The sequence below is a fragment of the Prinia subflava genome, chromosome 3 (assembly GCF_021018805.1).
Source record: "Prinia subflava isolate CZ2003 ecotype Zambia chromosome 3, Cam_Psub_1.2, whole genome shotgun sequence".
NCBI lineage: Eukaryota > Metazoa > Chordata > Aves > Passeriformes > Cisticolidae > Prinia > Prinia subflava.
The window spans coordinates 1,446,675-1,471,691 of NC_086249.1; the positions used below are offsets into that span (position 1 = coordinate 1,446,675).

At 42.1% G+C, this 25,017-nt stretch overlaps 2 protein-coding genes across 15 annotated transcripts in view; one reads left to right on the forward strand and one right to left on the reverse strand.

Annotated features, from left to right (window-relative positions):
- Window positions 1-1,017: 1,017 nt before the first annotated feature.
- TFG (trafficking from ER to golgi regulator) lies at window positions 1,018-22,011 on the forward strand. Of its 3 annotated transcripts, none has more exons than XM_063393741.1 (9): window positions 1,018-1,163; window positions 3,489-3,592; window positions 5,253-5,461; window positions 9,776-9,859; window positions 10,688-10,834; window positions 12,282-12,449; window positions 14,731-14,871; window positions 18,747-18,836; window positions 21,230-22,011. In XM_063393741.1, exons 3-9 carry the CDS (start codon window positions 5,278-5,280, stop codon window positions 21,586-21,588), a joined length of 1,173 nt encoding a protein of 390 aa, XP_063249811.1. In that variant the 5' UTR covers window positions 1,018-1,163; window positions 3,489-3,592; window positions 5,253-5,277; the 3' UTR covers window positions 21,589-22,011. The 3 variants fall into 3 exon arrangements, with proteins under 3 accessions (XP_063249811.1, XP_063249812.1, XP_063249813.1); XM_063393742.1 differs by having other exon boundaries at window positions 21,233-22,011; XM_063393743.1 differs by lacking the exon at window positions 12,282-12,449.
- ABI3BP (ABI family member 3 binding protein) overlaps window positions 21,722-25,017 on the reverse strand; it is a 155,145-nt gene continuing 151,849 nt past the window's right edge. For all 12 annotated transcript variants that reach the window (XM_063393737.1, XM_063393739.1, XM_063393731.1 and 9 more), the window contains one exon: window positions 21,722-24,193. In XM_063393737.1, the coding sequence (XP_063249807.1) occupies window positions 24,078-24,193 (116 nt within the window). In that variant the 3' untranslated portion in view covers window positions 21,722-24,077. The remainder of the gene's footprint in view (window positions 24,194-25,017) is intronic.

Sequence of the window (25,017 nt, forward strand, 5' to 3'; positions counted from 1 at the left end):
TCCACCACTATGATTACACAGATTTTCTTCATTTCCCTGACACGAAACATAACTTTGTATTTCACAAAAGGTATGCAATACAAGTGGCAGAAATATAACAGATGGAAACGTCCAGTTTTCCAGATTGTGGCTACGTTTTTTAAAGCAAAGATTTTTTTTTTTTCATGGAAAATACCCAAATATTTTCAAAATACCTCATAATATTTAGCAAAGAAGCCACCTGAACCATGCCCCTCCTCCTCCTCGAAATGTTTAGAATTAAAATTTGTATCGCGTTCATCTTTTCTCACTCCCATTTCAAAATCTCATCTCCATTTCAATCTGCTTACTGCTAGTTGGACCCTCCTCTAGGCAGGCACAGAGCTCTCAGCAAGGACAAATACTACAAAAATTAAACAACTCCTACATTTTTCTTGTCCTGGCAGAAAACACTTTGGAAGCTTTGCTTCTGAAGATATTAAATGAAAAGGTGTCTTTTCAGAGGCACCTTTAACGGCAGGAAATAGCACAGTTGTGCTTTAGGTAGCTCTGCATAGGCACCAGCACAGCGTGGCTTCACTGCGAAATGAGCGCGGGCAGCAGAAATCCCAACTATCCCAGAGTAACGAGATCCAGCTCTGCCAGAGGCACCCCCAGGAACCCATTCCCGCACCTTTCATTGACAAAACTCAGGAAAATAGCTGCAGATTCATGTTTTTTCTCATAGGGGGACAAGCTCTGAATGCAAGACACGGGAGTGTGAGAGAGTGCGTGAGAGATTGTGTGAGGGCACGATAGTAATGAACGCCTGGATGTGACCATTCAAGGATGAATGGCTCCTGTGTGTGGATGTTCTAACACGTACAGGGGAACTTTACAGCCCCTTTTTCTCTGAGCACCGCCAGCCCACGAAGGCCAAGGCTGGGGTTTCGAAATGAACCCTTTGTCAGAGCGCGCCCTCGCCGGGTCAGCGCAGAGGCGGCACGGCGGGCAGTGAGGGGCCGCCATGCCGGCGGGAAAGGGGCGGGGCCAGGCGCGGCGGAGCGCGCAGGCGCGCGGCTCGCGCAGGCCCGGCCTCGCTCCGGCCCCTTCTCTCTGCCCTGCCACGTACGGGCGGTGGCGGCGGCGGCCGTGCCCGGGGCTGGACGGGGGGGCTGCGCCGGCGGGACGGCGGCGAATCCAGAGTAAGAGAGCGGGGGATGCTCCCCGGGGGCAGCCGCGCGTGGCAGCGGCGGGAAGGAGAGAGAGAGGGGCAGCTTTGGGTTCGGGGCGAGCCCACCGCCCCCTCCTCTCTCCCCCGCCCCCATCGTTCCCCGGTGCCGGGGGCGACGCGGCCCCTGCCGGAGGGGCCGGGAGACCCCTCGCGTCCCCCCGGCCGCGGCTGAGGGAGGCGGGGAGCGCCCGCGGCCTCCTGGGCCCGGCGGAGCGGGAGATCCCGCGATCCCTCCCTCCGCACGGCCGGGTGTTCCCTGGGTCACCCGGCCGCTTTCCTTGGGAGCCACAGGAGCTGCCGGCTCCTCATTGCCAGGCAGGAATTGGCTGTGATTTCTGTTCCCCTTTGGGCCGGGCCTGCCCGTATAGGAACTGGAGAAAACCAAAGGGAGCTCGTCTCCTTTCTGCTCCCTCTCGTCACCCCCCCACCTGTCTTGGGAAAACTCATGGCTCTCTCTCGGCTGACGTCTGGGAGGCAGTCCTGTCTGCTCGTATTTCTGTCGGCTTCACCCTGATCCTTAACCCTGTTTTGACAGGAAAAATTGAAGAGGGAGCGTCTGTCCTTCCCTTGCCTAGGCAAAGCCGTTTTTCTCTGCTGCTGTGCAGACAGGGTAGTGAAATACAACGTGATGATGAGATGCTGGTTTTAGAGGGGATCCTGAAGTGACTGGCCTAGATTGGGCAGTCCCTGTCCTCATGCACCACCTAGATTAATGCCTGATGTGAATAGAAAGTGAGCTGGGAGGGGAGGAAAAGTCTGTACCTGCAAAATGCAAGTGGTACACCAGGAAGGTTAGAAAGATGTCAGTGTGATTCTTATGGGAAGTAATTTTTGGTCTGAAACATGGAGACAAATGTTTTTTGATTGGTTGATTCCTCCCTGCCCCACCCCAGGAAAGTAGACACACACTGATTTTGTTAAAAAGCTCGTTAGTGTGCATTCTTGATGTGTTCTCTGAAAAACTCTCATCCATTCAGCTGTGTCACAGTGAGAGGAAAAAGCTTTAGTGCTGTGTAATTCAGTGATTTGAATATTTCACATAGTTTCTGTAACAGTTGCAAGCAGCTGCAGTGTTCAGAATCTGTGTCTTTAAATCTGAACACCTTCAAGCAGAATGGGGAACAGCTGAACCAAAAAAACGTGCATTTAAATATTCTCCTGCCGCCTTTTCATAGTCGTTGATGGGCAGCAGGTTTCTGTGAGTAATGCTGGTAAATAAGGCATTACAGTAGCTCCTTTCCTTGCACAAGGATACTAATAATACATTCAGTCTGTTGGAAGGACTTCAGCTGTGTCCACCACAAATGTGTATGTTTAGGAGTTACAGATGACAAGTTAACAAGTTAAACTTTGTTAACAGTTTCTGAGTAGCATATATTGTAATGGTAAAGAAGCATTAGTGCCCAGCTCTAATGCTTGGACAACACGAGGGGTGGCTAAATGAACTCTTTGGTTCAAGCACTCCTGGATGCATTATCTGTATCCAGTGTTGGTCCAGTGCAGCAAACTTTGCTGGAGCTGTAGCAGGTCTGGGGTGAAAGGGGCGCTATCTTCATGTCTTAACTCATTTCATAGAATGTGAGTGAGGCATCAGCCAAGTAGTCTCTTCCTGTTCCCCTGCTTAGTGTGTCACTACAGGCTCTCACTTCAGGAGCAGGCACAACTCTCGTTAAAGGGGGGCAGCTGCCAGCCTTTGAGAACCAGAGGGTGGCTTTGTGTCTTCTCTGGGGCTTGCTTGCCTCTCTTTGCCTTCATCCTGTATATTCCAGTTTACTTCCAGTGGAGTTGAAAGAGGAGAGCTGGGAAGCCCAGCTTTATGTGGAAAAAGGGGAACCTACTTTTTTTCTTTGGTTAGCAGTGAATCATCTAAAAATCAGGTAGTGGATTTTTAAAATTGGCCGTGCATGTGAGAGGGAGGAATTGCCAGGAGGGTACACCCATGGGGTCAGAGGGAGGAGCCAGGTGTGTTCCCTGTTGGACTGCTCTGTATGCTCAATCATCTCTTGGAGACTGTCCTGAAAAGGAATACATTACTGTAAGGGATTCCTACATGCCCTTAGAAAATTTCAAAAATAAAAATCTTCTATTAAAAAATTAAAACTCTTGTGCAAGATCTGTTTTAGATGAATGCAAATTCAGCAATACTCAAAAGTGTAAACCTGATTGTTAAATTAGGGATAAAGCAGGGGCTTTTTAAATGGGGTGTATTTGCTAAGATGTTCTAAAGTGAAAGATTGCTGTGAATTGTGTCATTTGAGGGAAGTGTGACTCTAAATATGTTTATTTTCTGATGCAGCTTACTGTTCACTGGCACTGGTAGTGCATGGCGGCTTATCCTAGCTCTGTCCTGGAGTGAGGTGGGAAGACTGTCAGTAATCCAGCATCACTAAGACAGACAAGGTAATGATAAATGTATATGTTTGGAAAGGAGATGAAGGGAAACCTGTGGGTCGGTACGGTTTTATTTTTTAATGCTTAAATTAAAAAACAAATCCCAACAACCAACCAACTTGTGCAAAACCCTATGCTTTTAAATCTAATTTAAAGTTAATTAGGCTGGGTTGATGTGCCTGCAGTCAAGACTCCCATGTTGCAAAACCTAAATAATGCATTAGTGAGCATCAACAATTCTATAAACCTCACAGTTTCATCACAGTGCCTCAGCAGCAACGTGGCTGTGTTAATTGCAGGTCCCTTTCCCCTGCAATTAGGCTGTTCCCACTTACCTCCTCTTATGTGTGATGAGGAGAGTGAGTTTTGTTCAATAACTGCTTGTATCTTTTTGGGCTAAACAAAGGGCTTTGCCTGAAATCTTTGCTTTATATTGTCAATTACCAATCCCCCAACTCCCGCTCCCCCTCACCCCTGAAATTTAATTGCAATCTAAAGATGGCATTATACTGCATCTTTTCAATGTAAAATATTGTCACTGAAACAGTAGAGTTAGATATATACAGGTGCAACAAGGAATGTATTAAAGGCTTTAGCTGAGTGTCTTGTTTCTGGTAGGGGAGAATTTTCAGTGCAGTACTTCAAAAATGACTGACTGTAGGAAAAATAATTGTTCTCATAAGGCACTGTGTTATAACATCCTTAAAGGTAAAGGAAAAATAGCTGCATATCTCTGAGTTCTTCTTGCACAAGGGAATGAACAACACATTTGCCTGCACGTGGCTTCAGAAATCTTGGTTTGGATGTGGGCTGCCTATGTTTTAAGATCTCCAGTAACTGCACTTCAGATGTTAAGATAACTGCTTCTCTAGTTGCTCCTCATTCCAGATCTATTGTTTTGGCCCTCTCCAGAGCAGTGAAAATAGGAGGGGACACTTGAATAACTACCTGGATCTCCTTTTGTGTGTGTTTTTTTCCCCCTCTCATTCCTCTTTTGTGTAACTTCGCTGTAGTTTCAGACTTTTAAAGGTAAAGCCTTTGTGTTTTTAAATGAGAGATGCTTAATACGGAGTGGTAATTCTAAAATTTTCTTACATAAAATGTTAAAGATGTAACAGAAGTATATGCTGTGTGCTGCTAGGACACAGGATGGCTTTGTTGCACATCCTGTTCAGTTGGAGCCTCTTGAAACACTGAGAGTAACAGACTGTTCTGACCATGTGTTGAGTCCAATGAGTAGCTAATGTGTGGTCTATTGAGCTGCTTTTGAAAGTCTAAAATCTTGGTTAAAATATCCTAATCAAAATTTTTAAAAATTAAAAAATGGTGTATGTTTCTTTCTGGAGAGAGACCCTCAGTGAGTTCTGATCATCCATGTGATAAAACCAACATTTAGCTCTGCACTTATTTGTCCAGGAAATAATACATGATTCAGCTTGATCCCCTTAGTAAAGCCACCTTTGAGCCTGAAACCTTTGAGATAAGATGTTTGTTCTGGCAGTCTTCCCCTAAATGAAAAAAAAAAGCCATTTATTTTTTTCATAAGAGGGGGACATGTAAAGGTAATTGAATAAGGTGACAATGTAAACCTTCAGAAGTGTCATCAGCTAGATTAAAATAACTTACAGTTTGGTTTTCTGAAGTGTTCTTAACGTTGTGCTGCTAACAGGTCTGCAGGCCAGAAGGAATTCACCATGAACGGGCAGCTGGACTTGAGCGGGAAGCTGATCATCAAGGCTCAGCTTGGGGAAGATATCAGGAGAATCCCTATCCATAATGAAGATATCACCTATGATGAGTTGGTGCTAATGATGCAAAGAGTTTTTAGAGGAAAACTTCTGAGCAATGATGAAGTCACAATAAAATATAAAGACGAAGGTAAGGTTTAATTACTGCTGTTGAGGTTTAATTGACTACTCTTGCTCTGATACGGTTTATCTAGGGCTAGAAGCTTTAAAATTCACCTTTCAGAATTTTCCAATGTCGTGAGCAAATGAAAGTGATTTCTTGTGAAATCTTTTTAATCAGGCAATAGAAGCTGTGTCTTTTGTTATGATCTCTTAACAGCATTTCCTTCATTTTTTTTCCAAAATATTTCCTCTTTTTTTTTTTCTCTCTGAAAGTGCGCTTTTTGCTGTTGCAAGAAGTTGTCTGCAGGTTTCTCTTCTGTTCACTCAGTTAAACATTTTTTTTTCCAGTGGGTTTGAAGGTGAAAAGAGAATAAATGTGTGTGACCTAACACAAGTTCTTGTAAGACTGAAAACTTGATTTATGTGGTAGTAATTCTTGAATGTTTTTCTCCATCAGTAAAGATTAGAAAAATAATTTTAACTTGAAACATGCATTAAAAGTTATCTTTCCTCTCTGGGACCGTTTGAATCTGTTGCACATTGGTTGTTCCAAAGGGAATATTGATCATTAGTGTTAAAACAAACATAACCTTAAGGACTTCCACAGAATGAAGAGAGCCTTCTTTGAGATGCATGGAGACAAAAAGTTGTGATTGGAGGACTTTTCCTCCTTGGATGTCAATGAGGCATGGATAAGTTACTTAATTTGGGACAAAGGGATGATTTTCATAAAATAAAACTTTGAATGAAGTGATAAAATCCAAAGTCTCTTAAACACTGATGATTATGCTGTTGCACAGTAAAAAATGCTGCATTACTGAAGCATTGAGAGCTTCAGTATGGAGCCAATAACAAGAACTTTTTTAAAGTTATGCTTGAATTTAAAACAGAGGCTGTAATGTGAGATTGGCCTTTTTGCTCTTGTTCTTCTTACCTTGTAATAGAAGATTGTTTACTCATACTGCATGTATTCAAGCTGCTGCGCTAGTCAGTAATCTCTCAGCCTTTGGTAAATTTACCAGAGTGAAGGAAAACTACATTTTGATGTAGTGTGGTTTTAGATTTGTGTTTTGTATTCATTTTTTCAAAAAATGGACTAGGAGAAATATAAGGGTGGATGAGTCTAGTAGGTAAGGAAGCTTTGTAGATGAGGAAACATCTGGCAGGGCAGAGGAGTGAGGCAGATTTCTAAAGTCACCAAGGTGGAAATATATCATGGTGATGCAGCATTAATGCTAAAATACCTTGCAGTCCAGTGGTTAGTTAAGGGAGTCACTAGTTTATAGAAAGAAAAAATAATTGGCATAGCAGACAATGTGATACATGGGAAATTGTAGAGAGGGAAATCTGTGTCCCTTGTAAAAATGTGAAAGATAAGTTCTTAAAATAACAAGATTAGTAGGGAAAATAAAGGAAAGTCTGATTTATTTTCCAACAGAAAATAATTAACATTGTGTAATTCTATCTGTGTCATGGTAACAGGAATTAAGCTTCACTGGCATTCCTTAAGATGAAAAGATTTTTGCTAAATCTAATATACTTAAATTGTCAAGATATTTATGTGACTTGACATATGCCTTATGAATCCTAGCATATTACTCAGATAATAACTTGATGGCTGTTGATAGGAATCATAGAATTGACTTTATGCATCTAACAAGATTCTGTACTTGGTGCTTCTGAGCCTTTTCTTTTCTGTAACAATTTAAAATAGAAAAATTATTCATTATTCTTAATGCCTCCAATCTAAAGGTTAAAATAGGCGAGAGAGAATTAAGGTGGAATGATCCCAGTTCTTTTGGGTGCCATTAATCCATGTTGCCATGTGTATTGATGTGCATTTTCATTTCACTGTGCGGGACAGACTCTTTAGAACATGCATCTTTGTTCAGGCAGTGAATCTGAGTGTTGACTGGTGTGACAGAAGAGCATCGAAGGATGGTTTGCCAGTGTTATGGATTGCTGAGAGAAGTAATTATCCTTTTTTTGTGCTACCACGATAATAAGGAATGGGAGGGCTTTGTGTTAAGACTCCATTGGATTTTGGTATCAGCATTTAGGAAAGGTTGTAGAAAAGCTAGAGAAAGTGTTTGGGTTGGAGGGAGCACACACCTCATCACATTTCACTTTACTGCCAAAATTAAAAAGTCTGTTTAGCTTTGATACAGTCGGATTGTCCAAGTCCTGTTATGGCTCATAATGGCAAACAAGGACACTGATCCTCCTCTTCCTGCCACTGACAAGGTGGTACCAGTGAGGCTGCTTGTCTGTGCTCACTTTTAATGTGTGCACTCCAGGACAAAAAGATTTGGAGGGATCCAGTAGGGTGTGGTGAGCACAGAGAGGGGCTTTGTGCAGGTGGCCTTCAGGGAGCATTGCAGGGAGCCGGGCTGCTTCCCTGTGCTGCAGAGGGGCTGAGGGCAGAGCCAGTGCAAAGGGAGTTGCAAAGACCAGTGAATGTGAACAATTTGCAGTAGCACCAGATGGCAGCAGCCAGAAATTGCAGCTTGAGAGGTTGAGCATAAGTTTTGGCCAGGAGGGCAGTGTGTCACTGGAGCAGGCTGCCTGGTGGGGTTTGGAGCCCTCATTTCTGGAGACTTTCCAGTCTCTACTCAGAGAATCCATGACTGATACTGCTATCACCACATGTCTTTTGAGATTGTGAAAGTGAAAACAGGACATTAGGACATTAAAAAAATCTTGGGAGGCAACAATATTTCTTTCTGGAAAACTTGAAAACTATTTTATATGCCATCACTTCATTGGTGTCTGTAACTTAATTTTGTTAGAAAGCACCTTCTTTGAAGACTGCCAGGCACTGTGAGGTGTTATTAATAGCACTTACTTAAGAAAACCTTCCATTGCAGAGGTGTTACTTGTAGTCAGGGATGACAAAATTACAATATGTAGTTCTTCAAATTCTGAGCTGTTTTTTATTTGATATAATGTGTTTTATGACTATTCATACTGAAGTATTAATTTAATTGAAAATTTTAACCATAGTTTAGATACAGTTTGCCTTTGTCACCAATATGTAAGGAATTTATATACACTCAGGATTTTTAGGCAGTAATCTGTAATGGAAAACATGTTCCTGTCTCTGTCCACAGAGCCCCCTTGCTACAGTGTTTTGTGGAGGAACCTGGGCAGCCTGGAGTTGGCTTTGTTCCAAGCTGTGTGGCATTTATCTAAACACTGTTGCTTTTCAAGGTGGAACTTCACTAGATGGTCTTTCACCTCAGTTCCCAGTCATCAAACTGCTCAAGCAGGAAGTGTTCCTGCTGTCCCTGGTGCCAGTACACGTTTCCCTGATAATGGGCTCCCACTCTTTCCTTTGCACTGCTTAGCATGGGTTCGTTTAAGCTATGAATTACCTGTTGAATATGTTAAACACCAGAAAATCTGTCGTGCCAAAGACAATAGTTTTGTTTTAGTTGTGATTTTGTTGAGTAGCTTTCCTTGATGCAACTTTAAAATCGTGAGAGACCAGACTTAATGGGAACTTGGTATCTCTTTTGAGGATTAATATGATTAAAGGTGACCAGTGCTTTGTGCATAGCCCTTTGTATCTTAACAATAAATGATCCCATCAAGTTCTAATACAGTTCCTGTGACAGATAGCAATGTGCACATTCATTGGGATCCTCTGACATGTGACATGGAAGAAATCCATGCCTGAGAGTTGTGACTTCATGTCAAATTCCTGTTTGAGAGAAGTTTTCTTCTGACTACTTTGGCATCTTGATGTCTTCATACTTATTTGTGTGTTAAAGCTGAGAGAGATCTTTACTATTCACTTCTACACATGAACTTTGTTTTTCAACAAGGGAATGGTAATGGTCTTGCAACTCATGTTCTGAATATAACCTGAGGAAATGTTCTAGACATGTGAAATTTATTTTGTTTTTTAAAAATGGAATGGGTTTGGCTTACGCCATTTATCTGACTCCTGTCTGTTCATGAGCAGCACGGTTCTGGAGCCACTTGGCACGGGCATTTCACTTTTAACTGGTAGCGTCATTCTACCTGGTGCTGGACTCTGTGAACTCTTAGCTCTAATATTTCATCCTGTGTGTGAACATAAAAGAATCATGAGCTATATGAACATCAAAGGGCTAATGTCAGAAGACTCCCTTTTGAAGCCAGTCATGCTTCTGTCTTACCTTCTGTGCATAATTTCTCTGCACACTGATTCTTGCACTGAAAGAAACGTTTTTTCTAGTGACCTTATAATCAAATAGGAAAAGTTATTTTTGAGTAATGAAGGAAGACTTCTGTCCTGATGTGAAGCTCAGTAGTCATAGGCTATGATTTTAATGTAACTTTTTCTTGTTCTTTTCAGATGGAGATCTTATAACAATTTTTGATAGCTCAGATCTCTCCTTTGCAATTCAGTGCAGTAGGATACTTAAACTGACATTGTTTGGTAAGTACAGAACACTGTATTTTTCTATTTCTTTTAAATAATAGTTGTTAAAATTCAGGCAGTGGACTTCACTGAGAGGTACCAAAAACTTTAAATTTGTCACCTCAGAAGGTGAAGAAAATGCATTCAGTAAGTTGGAACTGCTGAGTTAATGCATGATATCTGTTTTCTCTTGATGTTTTTCATGAGACTTCTGAACTTAATGGAAACTGAAACTACTGCTTTTTATAAGATTGCTCAAAATATTTGGCTTGTGGGCATATACATGTGATCAGTGGTTCTTTCTTCCTTACTGTGCTTTTCCATGTTCTCTTCCACTCTCCAGCATTTGTGGGGTTTTCTTCACAGGTGCATGAGAATTTGAAGCTGACTCTACCTTGCAGTGGTACACTGCTCCAAACTAGTGTTAGTTGCTAGGAGCTGAATAGACTTAACATTTATCCTTCAGACTTTGCATAAAATTCTTTATTTTCAAGCTACTGTAGGTAACGTAGCATGTAGTTCCAAGCCTTTAACTTGGACACGGACCATGGATTGCAGCAGCAATTGTGTGTGCTATGTTAGTTCTGAAGGGACAGCTTTCCAGAACCACTGCATCATTGAGGGTATGTTCAGGGAGATGAGTAAACAGTGCAGACACTCACTGTGGACTTCACTTTGGTACTGTAGCTTTTGCTAAACTGAGATGATATTAAAGGAACTGTAAGCTCCACAAAGGATGATGATACTACAAGCAAGTAAAAGTTGGAATGTTTTAGTCATCTTAAACTGGATGTCACAAGTGGATGTTACTACAGTCTTTAAGTTTCTCTAATTGCTGTTTTGCAGTGAATGGACAACCGAGACCCCTAGAATCTAACCAGGTGAAGTACCTGCGCCGAGAGCTGATAGAGCTTCGCAATAAAGTCAATCGTTTACTGGACTGCTTAGAGCCTCCGGCGGAACCAGGGCTTTCCACTAACCTGCCTGAGAGTGGTAGGCAGCCTGGCAAAGAGTTGTTTGCTTTCATTTGCAGAGTGCTGCACTGTTTAACAAAGGATGGATCATTCTGAATTGTTGCTTGATGACCCAGAACTTAATTTTTAATGCTTTAGTTATTTCAGAGACAGGATTTTTGTTTGAGGTGTCTGGAGTAAAGCACGGAACTAACTTAGGAATGAAACTTCAGAATCCAAGGTTTTGTTGCAATGTACAAAAACGCTGTAACTAACACCTGTGAGCCCAAGCAATGTCTTGAGAGGGTTTTCAACCAAATTAATAGTTTGTTGTTGCTGAAGAGTTCTTGCTTGCAGTTGAGTAGTCCCTCTGCTTACTTTGGGCTAGCTCTGGTGCTTATCTTGTGTTGCTAAGCAAGTTTGATTCACTAAAACAGTAAGAAGTGAATTCAGCAAAAATTATATCCACTTTTTTTGCCAGGTTAGGAAATTGAATCCACACATTTTGCGCTCAGACCAGCATCAGAGCTGTCTCAGGGTAAGCAGCACAAGGGTGCAGGTAGGAGTGGGAAAGGATTTTTGGGGGAGGGCAAAATGGGAAAGAAAGTCTTATTTTCAGTTTTGAGGTATTGATCTCCTAGCTTAGGGCAGTTGTTCTGGAAATATTGTATTTCTGTAGTGCTTAACTACAGAGTTTAGGTAAGCTGGACACAGAAAGTAATGACACAAAGTCATGAAGGACAGTGCCCTGAGTAAAAAGGAGAACCAAGAACATCAGCATGCCTTTTAGGAATGTTACTTTTCTATTTGCACTTTTAAATTCTATTGCTTTTGTTGCTTTAAAAAATCCCAGACCAGTTCCTACAATATGTACAATTAGTAATTTCAGTGGAATGGATTCTGGTTACAAACTATTTGGAAGGAGGTTAGTGTGATGATCTAGGAGTGTAAACAAAACTAGCCAGCCTGTGTCTATCTGCAGTTGTTTGCATTTAACAGAAAATGTAACACTATTAGGTAGAGCATTTCTGAGCAATTCAGTTACGTGTATAGTTGCAAAGATCTCAGCTTCACCTGTCAGCTTAGGAAAAAATAGTGGAGAAAGGTAGAGTACAAACCAGAAACTGCAGCTGATAAAACACCACAATAAGCTGGAACTATCCCGTATGTCTTCCTAATTTTGAATTCCTTGTGGGCAATGCATTTGTTTGAAGCAGGAGCTTTGTGCCTTTGAATTTCAGAACACACATTACACTGATACCCCACAGTGTTCGTGTGTCTTTAAATAACACACCTAAAAAGAAGCCTGAGCTTTGTGATCCATCCCAGTTCCAGAAGCCTCAGCGATTCCCCACTGTTCCGTACCGTGCGTGTTTCAGCAGTTGGATGGTGAAGGCCCAGCTGTGCGGTGTGCGGTTGCTGTGGTGCGGGGTGTGTGCTGGTGTCTCAGTTCTGGAGAGCTGGTAACCGGGCGTTTTGCTTTGTAGATGCTGTAGATGGTAGGGACGAAAAGCCTGCTGCTGCTGACGCTAATGTTAAGCCATCCACCCAAGTTATAGCAGCGAGCATGTCTGCATTCGATCCGCTAAAGAACCAGGATGAAATCAGCAAGAATGTCATGTCAGCCTTTGGCTTGACTGATGATCAGGTGTCAGGTAAGGATGTGGCTGGTGAAAAGGAAAGCTAAACCTGTTCATAATCAATGACTCCCGTTTTGATTGTAACAAAGCATTTGTATGTTGGATGCATTAAGCTGTGTTCTGTGTTCAATGTGTCTGTTCAGAATTCTAAGACTTGCTATATTAAGGTGTTGTATCTGTGTGCTAACTTTTGTATACAGAATATTGAAATGTTGCTATTGATTTTAGCATTGTGTTTTAGTTTGGAGTAGAAAATGGCTTCAACTTTTTAAAATTTGAATTATTTAAAGCTATTGTGTGGACTAACTTAATTGGTATCTGCCAGTGATAGAAGAACTCACTGCACTGTGTTAAGGTTTGATCTTGCAGTTCATATTCTTGTATTCTGCTTCTGCTGCTTAGTCATTCAGAATGTGTTGTATGATCCCACCTTTTTCTGTTTCACTTTAGAAGTAGACAGAACCAACTTTTTCACTATTAACAGAAAGGAATTACATACTTGTCTGAATTATATTTATTTTTTAAGAACTGGAGGACTGTTGGCCCTAGTAATAGAATGCTAAGCATATGAAAGCGGATTATACCAAACTGAATGCTGTCATCTTGAGACAGGATAACTGAAACTAGAAAAGCAATGTAGAATGTGATAAGGAGTGTGATGCAGAACTTAGGGAGTGATTTTGCATAGAACCTGTGTGGGCCTGGCAAGGTTTAGTGGTTCATTGAAACATGAAAATGAAACTGCTGTTAGCTAACAGGATTTGCTCTGTACTCTCAACTCCAGAGCAAGTGAGTTTTGTATGATGTGTGAAGTAACGATACAGATGAGCAAACCAGTAGCAACTGAAGCTTGTTCTTCCAGTGTGGCTGCCATGGCAGAAGTGTGGAGTAAAAGGAATAGAGCTGCACTGTGTGATTGCGACTGTGCAGGATCCAAAGCTGTACCCACAGACAGTGGTTGACTTCAGTGTGAAGTACTGGTCTGTGACCAGGCCTGTTCTGTGATCTCTTCCTCCACGGCACATTTTGGATATTGTCACAGCATGGTTCTTGCATAAACCAGATGGTGCTTGCAAACTTGCAATGGGCTATCTAAACAAGTAAGCAATAGCAAGTGAAGCACAACTGGCAGAAAAATTGAGCTAATTTTTGAATGAGTGGTTTTGTCAGTGTCAGTTAATGTTTTGATCAGTGATACTTCAATATTTGTGTCTCCGTAATTCTTCTGTGAGAGTGAAATGACTTGTCCATTCTTTGAATGTACAAAGAGCTCCACAGAGGACCATTTAAGCAGGGTATAAGAAATCTCATTTCTAAAGCTGTAATCCTGCAGTTATGTATATAAATGCAAATCAAGTAGTAGGCAGATTTAATTAACTTTCCCCTAATAAGGTTAACATGAAAACACAATTAGGGGCTTGTTGGATGCATATTTATATTGTGTAAATATAACTATCTTAAAATTGCAGATGAATTGGCAGCAGTTCTAATACTTATGCCTAATCTAAAGCATGTATTTGAAAGTAGTGGCTCTTAACATTCGTACAGTTGGAAAGTTCCAGGTTTAAGCTCCCTTGTTTCTAAAAAAATATTTTGCATTAAATAGTAGTATATTATATTTGTTCACATATGTTTCAGAACTTCTTACTAATATAGAGAAAATCTGAATTCCCAGTTTCCTTGCTGTCTTTGAGTGTCAGCTGGAATATTTTCAGAATTAGCAGAGCAGACAATTGCTTTTAGACTGAAGCCTGCCATATCCTGTCTGGGAGTGTGATTTTAACACCTCTGTGGAGGTTTTCTGTTCACATGCTATTTAACTATCAGTAAAACACTTTGTGGCCCGGTCTCTGTGTTTCACAGTAAGATGCTAATCCATTTGGGTAGTTCCTTGCAACCTTTTACATTTCCTCCAGATAGGAAAAAATAGGTAAGTGCATGTTGTATCCAAACATGGCAACTCCTCAGTGTGTGTGTGTGTGTGTGCAAGGTTAACACTTGAAACTGCTGAAAAAATAGGCTGTCATGAGGGGTTTTATCTCACAAATGAGTCAGGTTCCTCAAAAGAATTAAATCTGAGTGACAGATAGGTGGAAAATCCCCTCCCCCCCAATACTTCCAAGTGAAAGTTTAGATGTGCAAATACACACTTAGTTTTAGCTTGAGTATGACACTCATGCAAATCTGAAGTGGAAAAAACATTAAAAACATTGCAAGGGAAGGCTCTTATATCAGAGTTTTTTAATTTCAACTCTGTGTTCATTTCACATGCTGTATTTTGTTCTTGCTCCTCTAGGACCACCCAGTGCCCCTGCAGAGGAGCGGTCAGGAACGCCGGACAGCATCGCCTCCTCCTCTTCTGCAGCCCATCCCCCTGGGGTTCAGGCACAGCAGGCCCCCTACTCCAGCACGCAGCCACAGACGGGGCAGGTGGAAGGTAAGCAGTCTGTGGTGCTTTTCTGCTGTCCAGGGTGGGAGGATGGTGGCTGATTGTGCCTTGAATTAGCAGACCCAGAGCAGATACCAAAGTGCAGTTGGATGTGTGCCCCTAGGCAGAACAGCCCGTGTCCTCGCTGCCCGTGCTGGTCGATACACGAACAGCAGGTGGAGCAGTAGCTCTGTTGGAAAGGGTGGGTGGTGTAACAGGAGAATTTTCACGATACTGTTTGCTGCTTGCCTCTGTGCTTGTGTCATACACTGTGTGTTGTGTTGAGCTTTCACTCCTTGCCTACTATGTGTTAAAACTGTTGTTTACTCCTCATTTCTATCTAATGGCTTAGAGCTAGTATTTCATTGCTTCCTTTTTGTGTATGGCTCTGTGCTAGTCAAGTTAAACCCTGTAACCATCTTAAATGCGTGGTGGTTCCTTATAACTCCTGAGAGCTCAGCTGGCTCTCCTGTAAAGTTTAAGGTCTTAACTCTGATACACAGATTTGTTTATAGTATGCCCTTAATAATGCTTTTTAACTTCTCACAATCTACCTATTCTGAGGTTTCCTACATTTGGGCATCATTTCTTCTGTTGCTGTTTTCTAAGTGCACTGAGCCTTCAGACCCTCACACTTCTGGATTAAACTGTCTGTGAAATAACCTGCTTTGTTACTTCTTCCTGCAAATGAAGAGTAATATAAAGTTGTTTCTGTGCTGCTGTATGTGCAAGTCAGAGCCCCTGATGCTTGCTTAACTGATGTAATGCTCAGACACGTGTGAGATGGTGGTCACAGTGTCCACAGTCACTTGGATTGTCTTGCCTGAAGTGAATAAGTACTATTTTGATTGAGCAGAGCATTTGAACAGCTGGTAGTTATGTATAATATTTAAAGAGGTATGATTGCTGTTGGTTGCGGTGGACCTTATGAAACACTTCTTTTGTGCCTTTCAGCCTTTTCTTGCTTATTACTTAAGTGTTAAAACATAGCAAGAACCATCTTTGTAGCTTAAAGATAGTGCAGTTTGGTGTTTATATAAAAGTTACTTTTGCAAGAAAGGGCTCCAGGTTTTTGTGTTGACAGCCAGAAAATTTAATGTTCAGAAATCATATTCTCGGCTACTGAACTTGCATTTTATGAGTTTAGTTTTTTACTTTAGTTTAATACAGTAAGTAAGAAGTAAGAAGTGTTGCTGTTAAACTGGAACTGAAACAAAGAAGTGAAACATTTAAAAGCACTAGCAACCCTAGCTAGATTCCTGTATGGCTACTAACACCAGGGAGAGGGAAAAGTGTTTGTTTCAGTAAAACTCATCTTACTTGGGGAAGATGTTATCTAGGCTCATGTATCAGAGTAGATGTGGTGATTTTTCTAAACTTGGGTCAGGGAAAGTATAGTGCAACAGTACTAATTGTAAAGGGGTTTATGTAGCTTTTATTATTGCTAAAGCAATCTTTTAAGTAATGATTATATTTTCTTCACTCTGTGGTTCAGTGTTTGAGAAGAGATCAGAAGTAATTTTTGTCTTTGTTCATTAGAAATTAAAAATAGATTGCTTATGCTGTGCAAGTATGTATGTGGTAAGCAGCAGTCTCCCCCCAAAGCTGGGTAATGTAAGTGCAATTATCAATTTTATTCCAAAGTGTTCAAAGACTTTTCTTTGAAACATGGAGTAGTTTTCTATACTTCACTGAGGTTCGATAGGACCTCAGTCCAGTGGTAATTTGGGGGCTTGTGCTGTCCCCACAGAGCCATAACCCAGCTGGAACTTTGGATAGGTTTTGGTTGTTAGGTTTTCAACAGGATGGACTCACATAAATGGCACTGCTGGTGAACAGCAGGTTCTGTTAGAAGCTAGTTTTGAAACTAGTTTGAAATTATTAGTTCACTTCATGAAACCACCAAAACTGCCCAAGCTCTGCTTCCCCCACACGCTTTCCCAGTGTTTTGAAGATACATCTGGTGATGCCAGTCATGTGTCAGTCATTCTGGTGTGTCAGGGTATATTAATAGCTTTCTCTGCCAGTAAATGCTGTGATGATTATGATTGGTTATTAGGTTGTTATGTGTGAATATCAAATCACTTCAATTCTGTGTGCTGATACTACTGAAGGGCTGCCTCCCTTGAGAAATTTTCGGCATTCACTAATTTGAATTAAATCAATCCAGCAAAGGTGTTTTAGTACATTGCTGTGTCTTGTGGCCTGTGCTTTCCTACCACTAAACTCAGTCCCGAACACACACAAGAAGCAATTATATACAGATGTGGATGCTTTTTTAGTCTTTGCTGAAATTCATGTGAAATCTCTGTCCCATAAGCACTTCATGATCTTCAAGGGAATAGGATGTTGTCTGAATATATGTAAATGGTCTATATTCTGAATCAGACTAAAAGTATTTTTCAGTGCACAGGAACAATGGTGGATGCTGGCAGACCCTTCATTGCAATAAACACTGCTAAGTACAAAACCAGACACCAGTGCTGTAGCTGATCTAATTTTCTGACTAAAAATCCAGGGATAGAAAAGACACTGTGTCTGAGGACCCATAGGATCCCTGCCTGTATTCATGGCTGTAAATTAAGAATGTGTTCTTAAATGACACTGGAACACTCTGTTCCTCACTAACACCTCAGCCCTGGAGAAGACAGCAAGCCGCCTCAGAAACCTTTGGTAAAACTCCGTGGTGTTTCTTTGCTATCCCTTTACCTGGGATTTCCAGCAGGTGCCAGTGTGGTGTCTCTTTTAGCCTGTAGGGAATTACACCAAGACAGGCAGCCTACTAGTTATTCTCCCAGAACTTCCCCATGTCACCTGAATTTATCAAGCTAACAGGCTTAAATTCTCTTCAAGCTTTGTGTTTTGCGTTCTCATCATCCCACAATAATTGCACACCAAATAATATTTTAGCTGACTGCATCAATAGAAAGTATTCTAAACACCTTAGTGTGAAAGTAAATACTGTTCCTTTCAGCTGCAAATAATGCAGATAAAAGAAGAAATAACTGCTTTAAATCAGTGTGGACAGGGGCCTGTCTGGGAGGACTTGGCAGAGTTGAGTTGCTTTTGTCTCGGTGCAGCTCTGAAGATAGAGTTTGCAGTCTATTTATACAGTATCCTGGTCTTTGCAGAAGGAATAATAGTACAGTAACACTTCATAATAGTAAAGTTTCCATGTCTGCTTCAGTTCAGCTATGCTTTAGTTTTGGCAGATAATTGATTTTCTTCTCTGACTGTGACTTACTAGATTGAAAAACAGCAGAAGCATAAAGCCTCAACAGGACCCATAAGTTGTCTAAACAAATATTCTGCCTCTTCTGGCCAAGAAATCGAAAACAGTGGATGTAGGAAAAATAAGCATTGACTTGGACTACCAAGCTTAAGAATAATGTATGGTTTTATTTTTGCTTCTGGTGTATACCGCTGGGTCTCTTAAGAAAACTTGGCAATGCTACGAGATGGATGACTTATCTGGAAAATTTGGTCAGCATAAATAATATACCACTCCGCTTACAGTACTTGGTTGCAGAAATGGTCTTAAAAACCTAATCTAAACAGACAATCTGAGGACATGTTTAACTTTTGAAGAACTTTATTTACAGCATAAGTTCTGAAGGAGTTATGAAGATGTTTAAAGATTTGGTCTGTTACCTACCAGAGCAGTGCTAACTAAGGTGCATAGCTTCTGGCAGTCTCTTAAAATGTGCAGTAGTAAGCCTCACGTAACTCTTTATCTAAACTTTGTCAGAACAACATGTTTGAGGAACTAAAATCTGTACTTTGATGTCATGGGGTTTGTTTCTGTGACGTTGAACCGTCAGGGTATCGTTGGCTGTAACGCACCAGGGTGCTGGGCTTCACTGCAGTGTGTTTCTAATCCCTAGGTCAGATGTATCAGCAGTACCAGCAGCCTGGCTACCCTGCTCAGCAGCCACAGGCTCAGCCCCAGCAGCAGTATGGTGTGCAGTACCCAGGTAAGCAGCTCTGCAGCAGCAGCTCAGCTGCAGGACTTCTCCTGCGGTGCCTGACCCTATCAGCCTCAGTCCTGACCCTGCCCAGATGCCTGTTTTCCTTAGGGGCACAATTCAGAAATTGCCAAGAAGAGAACACTGCTAGTATGGAATCAAAGTTCAGTCCTCCTTGATTGTGACCAAAGGCAGATGTCATTACTAATCAGCAAAATGCCTTGTTAGAAAGGCAGGCAAAATGAATCACCTGAAGGGTGAGCAGCCTTCAGGATTATATTGTGTAGTCACAGGATTCTAGCAAATAAGTGACTAAACATCCCAATTTAGCTTCCTTAAATATTGAAGGTTTCTAAAGGTGGCCCCTATTTCTGGTGTGTGGGATAATCTGTGTCCAAAATTCACTGGTGTAAACACTGTAGTTGTCATTCAGTAAATCCTTGGGTATTACACATATTGTAAATACCAGAGAAACTTTCAAGTGATAGTTTTTCTGTTTCAGTTTTTGATTTTGCTATACCTTAAGTAAAGGTGCCAGTAGACTTTCAGAAGAATATTTTAGTGCACTGGTGGTTTATGTGCAGTGAAATACGAAAAGCTGGCTTTGGTGCATACCCAAAATAAACTTGACCTCAGAACTTTTAGTTCCTTTAGAAGCAGCTGGCATCTAGGAATGCATAGTATGTGCTAGGAATGATAATCCAGATGAGGTGTAGGGATGAACCTTTAAGAGTAAATTCTGCAACAAATTGCATTTTGCTTAATAATTTCAGAAAATTATACAAAGCATTTATCATTCCTTGTTTTAAAAAATCCTCCTTAAACTAAACAAAAGACTCCCATGAAGTGACATGGAGACAGTGTGACCTTTTCTTGGCGCACAGTGGGAGTGCATCAGTTTTTATATAGATGAGACTTGCAGAGCTCAGGGAGAAATTCCATGCTTAACTTGTATAAAAACCCTGGAATAGTTGGACTAAAGGTTTGTGTCTCAGACCTTGTTCCTCTGCACTGTGTGAGAGCTCGTGGGTTTGAGTGTCTTAAGTGGTATCTCCTTCTCTGCAGATTTCTCACCCCCACATTTGTAGTTAGAATACAAAGACAGATGTACTGAGGTATAATTTCAGAAGTAGCAAGCCTGTTGGAAGTTAGAAGCATCTGTCTGACTCTCTAGGCTTAAAATCTGAGAGGGGAAACAAAGGAATTCCAATCTGCTTTCTAGACATATCCTACCATTGTCTAATCCATTATTTTACTGATGTTCCTATGAAAGCTGTAGGGCAATGTGAGTTTTGCTTTCCAATTAACATCATTGTCAAGTATGAATGAAATGCCTCCAGAAACTTATTGGGGCACCTGTTTGTCATAACTTAGTTCACAGTTAATCTTCAGAAACAGAGGGGGTTTTTTTGAGGACCTATTGACAGCAGCCTTTGGAGATGTTGAGTCATAGGATCTTTTTGTTTGTGTTGCTTTAGTTCTCATGAGTATTGTCTCCTTTCAAACCCATGTTTTCCCAAGAGCAGGATCCCTTCCCACTCTTGTAGATCTACTAGGCAACAATGGCTATTTATACATGAGTGTAAAAATGGACCCTTCAGAGGTTTGTCTCATGAGTAAATTTTGATCCCAGTTTCAAGGTGAGTTTACTGCAGTGCATTCTTACCCTTATTCTTTCCATTTAGGGCTGTGCACTTTTAATAATTTGTGTGTCTGGTGTTTAATGCTGACAGGATTCCAGTCACTGGAGAGGTTTCATTGCAAGTAGCTGCAGGTGTGTTTCATGATGGATACAAGTAGCTATTTCTTCATGAAAGGACTTAGTTCCATTTTAAAATTTTCGAGAAGAGAAATTCCCTTTGGAATCTAGTTTTATACAGAAAAATCAAATCTGGGACATATGTAAATGGAAGTTTTGTGCTAAAGTGTTCTGTTCTACACAACCGTTTCATATTTAATGCTAAAGAACTGAAAACACCTATGATTTAACCAAAGATATGACTGATATTATACCCTGAGAGTATTATCAGGACAGTTTCATTTGGAGATTTTATTTTGGAAAAGGGTTGAATTTTGCCTCATTTGCCAATGAAGACTATTTTTTTGTGTGATATTAAGGAAAAGACTACTTTTTTTTTTTTTCTTTATTTCTTGTCAGTCACAGGAAAACTGTTTTATAGTAACTGTTGTCAGTGTGCTGTGCTGCCACGGTGTGCACCAAAACCCCGGCCGTGCGCTTATGTGAAAGGCAGGGAAACTCGCAGTTCACGCTTGGTTTGCCTTTTCTGTGCTTCCTGCATCGTTTTGCGTTTGTCACTGTGAACATTGGAACAAAAGGTCTTTCTGCAGGCCGCCGCGGTTCTTTAGCGTCTCTCACCCCACCTTGCTCTCTGCTTTCCCAGCAGGCTACAGCCAGCAGCAGCCCCCGTCGCAGCAAGCCCAGCAGTTCCCGGCCTACAGCCAGGCGGCTGCCCCGGCCCCGGGCGCCTTCCCGGGGCAGGCGCAGCAGCTGCCGGCGCAGCAGCCGCCACAGTACCCGGCGGGCAGCTTCCCCCCGCAGCCCTACACCACACAGGCCTCCCAGCCCGCCCCCTTCAGCGGCTCGCAGGCGGCGCCGGGCACCTTCCAGCCGCGGCCCGGCTTCACCCCCCCGCCCGGCAGCACCATGACCCCCCCGCCCAGCGGGCCCAACCCCTACGCCCGCAGCCGCCCCCCCTTCGGGCCGCAGGGCTACACCCAGCCCGGGCCCGGCTACCGCTAACGAGGCGTCCCTGAGGACAGCGGCTGACACGTGCGATTCCATCCCAACAGACTCCAGGATCTGCAGTTGAGATTCCAAAACCGTAATGAGGCAAAACTATAGCTCTTAATTAAATTCTGCTGGGGGGAGGGAAATGACCAAATCTTTCCTGCTTTAAATTGTATTCGCTTCCTAGTTTAATTTGGGGCTGGGTGGTTTTTGGAAAACACTACTTAAATGTCTGTAAAGTGATTGACAGTCTAGCTTGCCTTGTCGGAAGGGTATGAAGATACTAGTTGGAAGTTTAGCCCACTTATCAGGCTTGTTTTTACTAATACCATGATGTACTAAATTAGATTCATTCTGGAGGTCAAACTAGATATGATGTATTATAAATTGTAATGTTCACATGGAAAAACTAATAAAAACCCTGAATCTATTAAATGCCTGATCTTGATTTTAGAAGTTAGGTAATACTGGACAAGACAACTGTGCTAAGACCAGTGTGCATGCTGGGTGCAAAGACTTTGTGGTAAAGAGCAGCGGTGCTGGGGGTGTAGGAGGAGAGGCAGATTTCTGGGTGTGTAAATGGAGAAGTGCTGGGACTGCAGATGGCTTTCACAGAGGTTTCACAGCAGGGGGGTGGTTTTGTGTCCTCTGCTGTCATTAATTGTCAAGTGACCCTCTTACCAATTGGTTAGGAACCAGTCCATAAAATCTTAAAGCCTCTTATCAGTTTTGCTTTAACAAGGTGGGGGAGAGAATTCATTATTACTTAAAATTTAAACCAAATGTGTATCTTTAAAAAAGAGCTCTTAAAAAATCCCCCAACTTTCCACAGGTGCTTTGCCACCCAGAAGAACACAGTCCTAGTGACTCAATTTTGAGCCAAGAAAAAGCAGATCAAGGGCTGTAATGAAGTCAATAGACCATATTACAGCAGAGGGCAGAACCATCTCCCAGTTCATATTTTCCATTTTGCAGATTCTAGGAATATATGTAAAACTAAGTGGGGAATAAAAGAATTAACTGGAGCAAGCTGCTTGAACTCTCCTAAAGACAAATTAGGAAACTGAGTGAAAATATTCCTACCTTCACCATCCCTAAATCGTGCTGTGCCCGCAGCTACCCAGTAAGCTGTGGCTGTACCTCCTCCCATTTCTGCTCTCAGACCTAACACATGCTGTGTTCTTCACACCATTTAACGGGCTTGTTTCCAGAAAGCAGTTTGTTCTGAACAACACCATTTACCACAGAAACTAACCCTTGTTTTCATGTAAAACACTTGAAAAAAGCACTTGATTAAAAAATATTTTATTAGGAGTACAGTGTACCTGCAATGTACTTTATAAGGTATTTTCTATAAATGACTGCTATATAGCTCTGGGCGTTCCTGTTCATATTCCTTCAATACATTAGTAAAGTAATGAATAACACCTTTAAAAAAACCTACATCTCTTTATTTAGTTCATAAATGTTCAAGCAGTACAACAAGTAGCTTTGGGAGAGGTTTTAATCAAAATAACTGTAAAGCAGTTTTAAAGCTCAGTTATCAGTATTTCCCCTTTGTCCCCAATGAAAAATGTTTTAAACCAGAATTTTTTCTTTTTAAATAAAATAAGCCTGACCATGCTGTTATAACTAGTTCATTCTTTTTCCTCTTTCATTTGTCTTTCCAAGTCCCCTAGCACATTTGGCTTTTGAACCAGTAAGTGTCAGGCTCTGAAAGCGGCGTTTTCCTGAAAAATCCCAGCCGTGGAGGCCAGCTTTGTTTTTTCATTCCATGTGCACATGTACCTGTCCACTTCAGTTAGACAACACCAATTCTGCCTGCCAGCCAAGCCAGACTCACGGGCAGCGAATGACTCCACAGTGACAGGCTGAATATGGCTTTGGCTGGGGCTGAAACGTTTGAAAACAAACATGGAAGAAAACCCCACTGAACTCGATCATTTAAAGCTGCACATACAGCAACCTACCTCGGCGTTTTGGCAGGAGCATAAACTGTACGGGTAAGGAGAAAGTGCTTCAAGTTTACTGGCTGCAGGATATTAAAAATTAGAAGATCTTTTCTATAATTTATGACTGGGGGATGTTACAGATGGATTAGGAAGGGTAGCTTATGGCACTTGCATTACAGGACCAGTGAATATTTAAAAACTAGCGCACATTGCATTCCATGACCAACTCTGGCATATCCGTGCCTTAAACATTTATTACAACATCGTGATAAATAAAATACACACTGTATCTTTTAAAATACCATATAAACCATACCTCAAGAATAGGGAGCCAGCTTCCCTATACATTATCCTACGACGTGTCCCTAGCCCGTGTTTCTTTTTTATTCTAAAAACAGATTTGTAACACTGGATAACTACAGTAAGCAGCCTACACTATTACACAATTAAGGCAGTATTGGCATCAGACTGCAATGAGCCTGGCACTCGGCGTTGCCTTCCTGCAGCCTGCGGGGCACGGGCCGGGCTCTGCACCGCCTCCAGTGGCGCCTACCACTTGCCAGGGATCGACGTGCCGCACTCGTACCAGCGGACGTAGTTGATCTGAGTCTCCCCGCCGATTTTCCCAAATTTGACAGGTTCCTGACGAACTGCCCTGAAAAACCCTGGAACAGAGAGGAGAGGTTGGTTTGCATGAAGCTCTCAGGACAGTACCATGGTTTGCTTCCCTGAGAAATCTGCAATGAACAATTCAATGAGTGGCTAAAGTAGACACCAAGCTGTTAGCCCGCCTGCCACGCGCAGAGCTGTTTGCTGCCCCTACATCCATTAGCACTCCGCAATTTGTCCATGCAACTCAAAGCAAAAGTGCTTGGGATGGCAGTGCAGAGGTGAAGCCTTCCTCCCCTGGAGATCCCAGCACCCTGCCATGGGTGCTGCTGGCTGGGCACAGCCTGTGCCCCCTCTGGCCATGCTGGGCTCTCAGAACAGGAGGCTGCTCCACATTGCAAAGTGACCGTGACAAGCAGTCCCCGCTGCACAGCCTTGACACCGCAGTGAACCTCAGTGAAACCTGGCCACTGGGGGAAGGTCACAGCATCTCCCCATCCTTAAATGAGAACTCATCCTCCTGCTTTCACTCTGTTGCCTTTGACAACACGCTTGCTTCCTCTTCAAACAATTAACATTAGGTTGCAAATCAAAGTGAGGAATTGGGGCTCCATCCAGCCTGAGCATGAGGAATGTATTGTGGCTGAAGCAGGCATGTGGACACACACACAAAAAATTCTGTTCTGCAGCTGAGAGACAGCATCGGCCGTGTATCCCTCACAACACTTCAGGTCAAATACGTGCGGTTAATTCAGAAATCAACCCTGCTGCAGCCAGAACAATTGGTCTGTTTGGTCTGTTCTTTCCTCTGTTCAGTTCATTTGCTAGAAATACAAGCTACTGAAATGGTGAAATCTTCTGTTTGCTTGTTTTGTTGTTT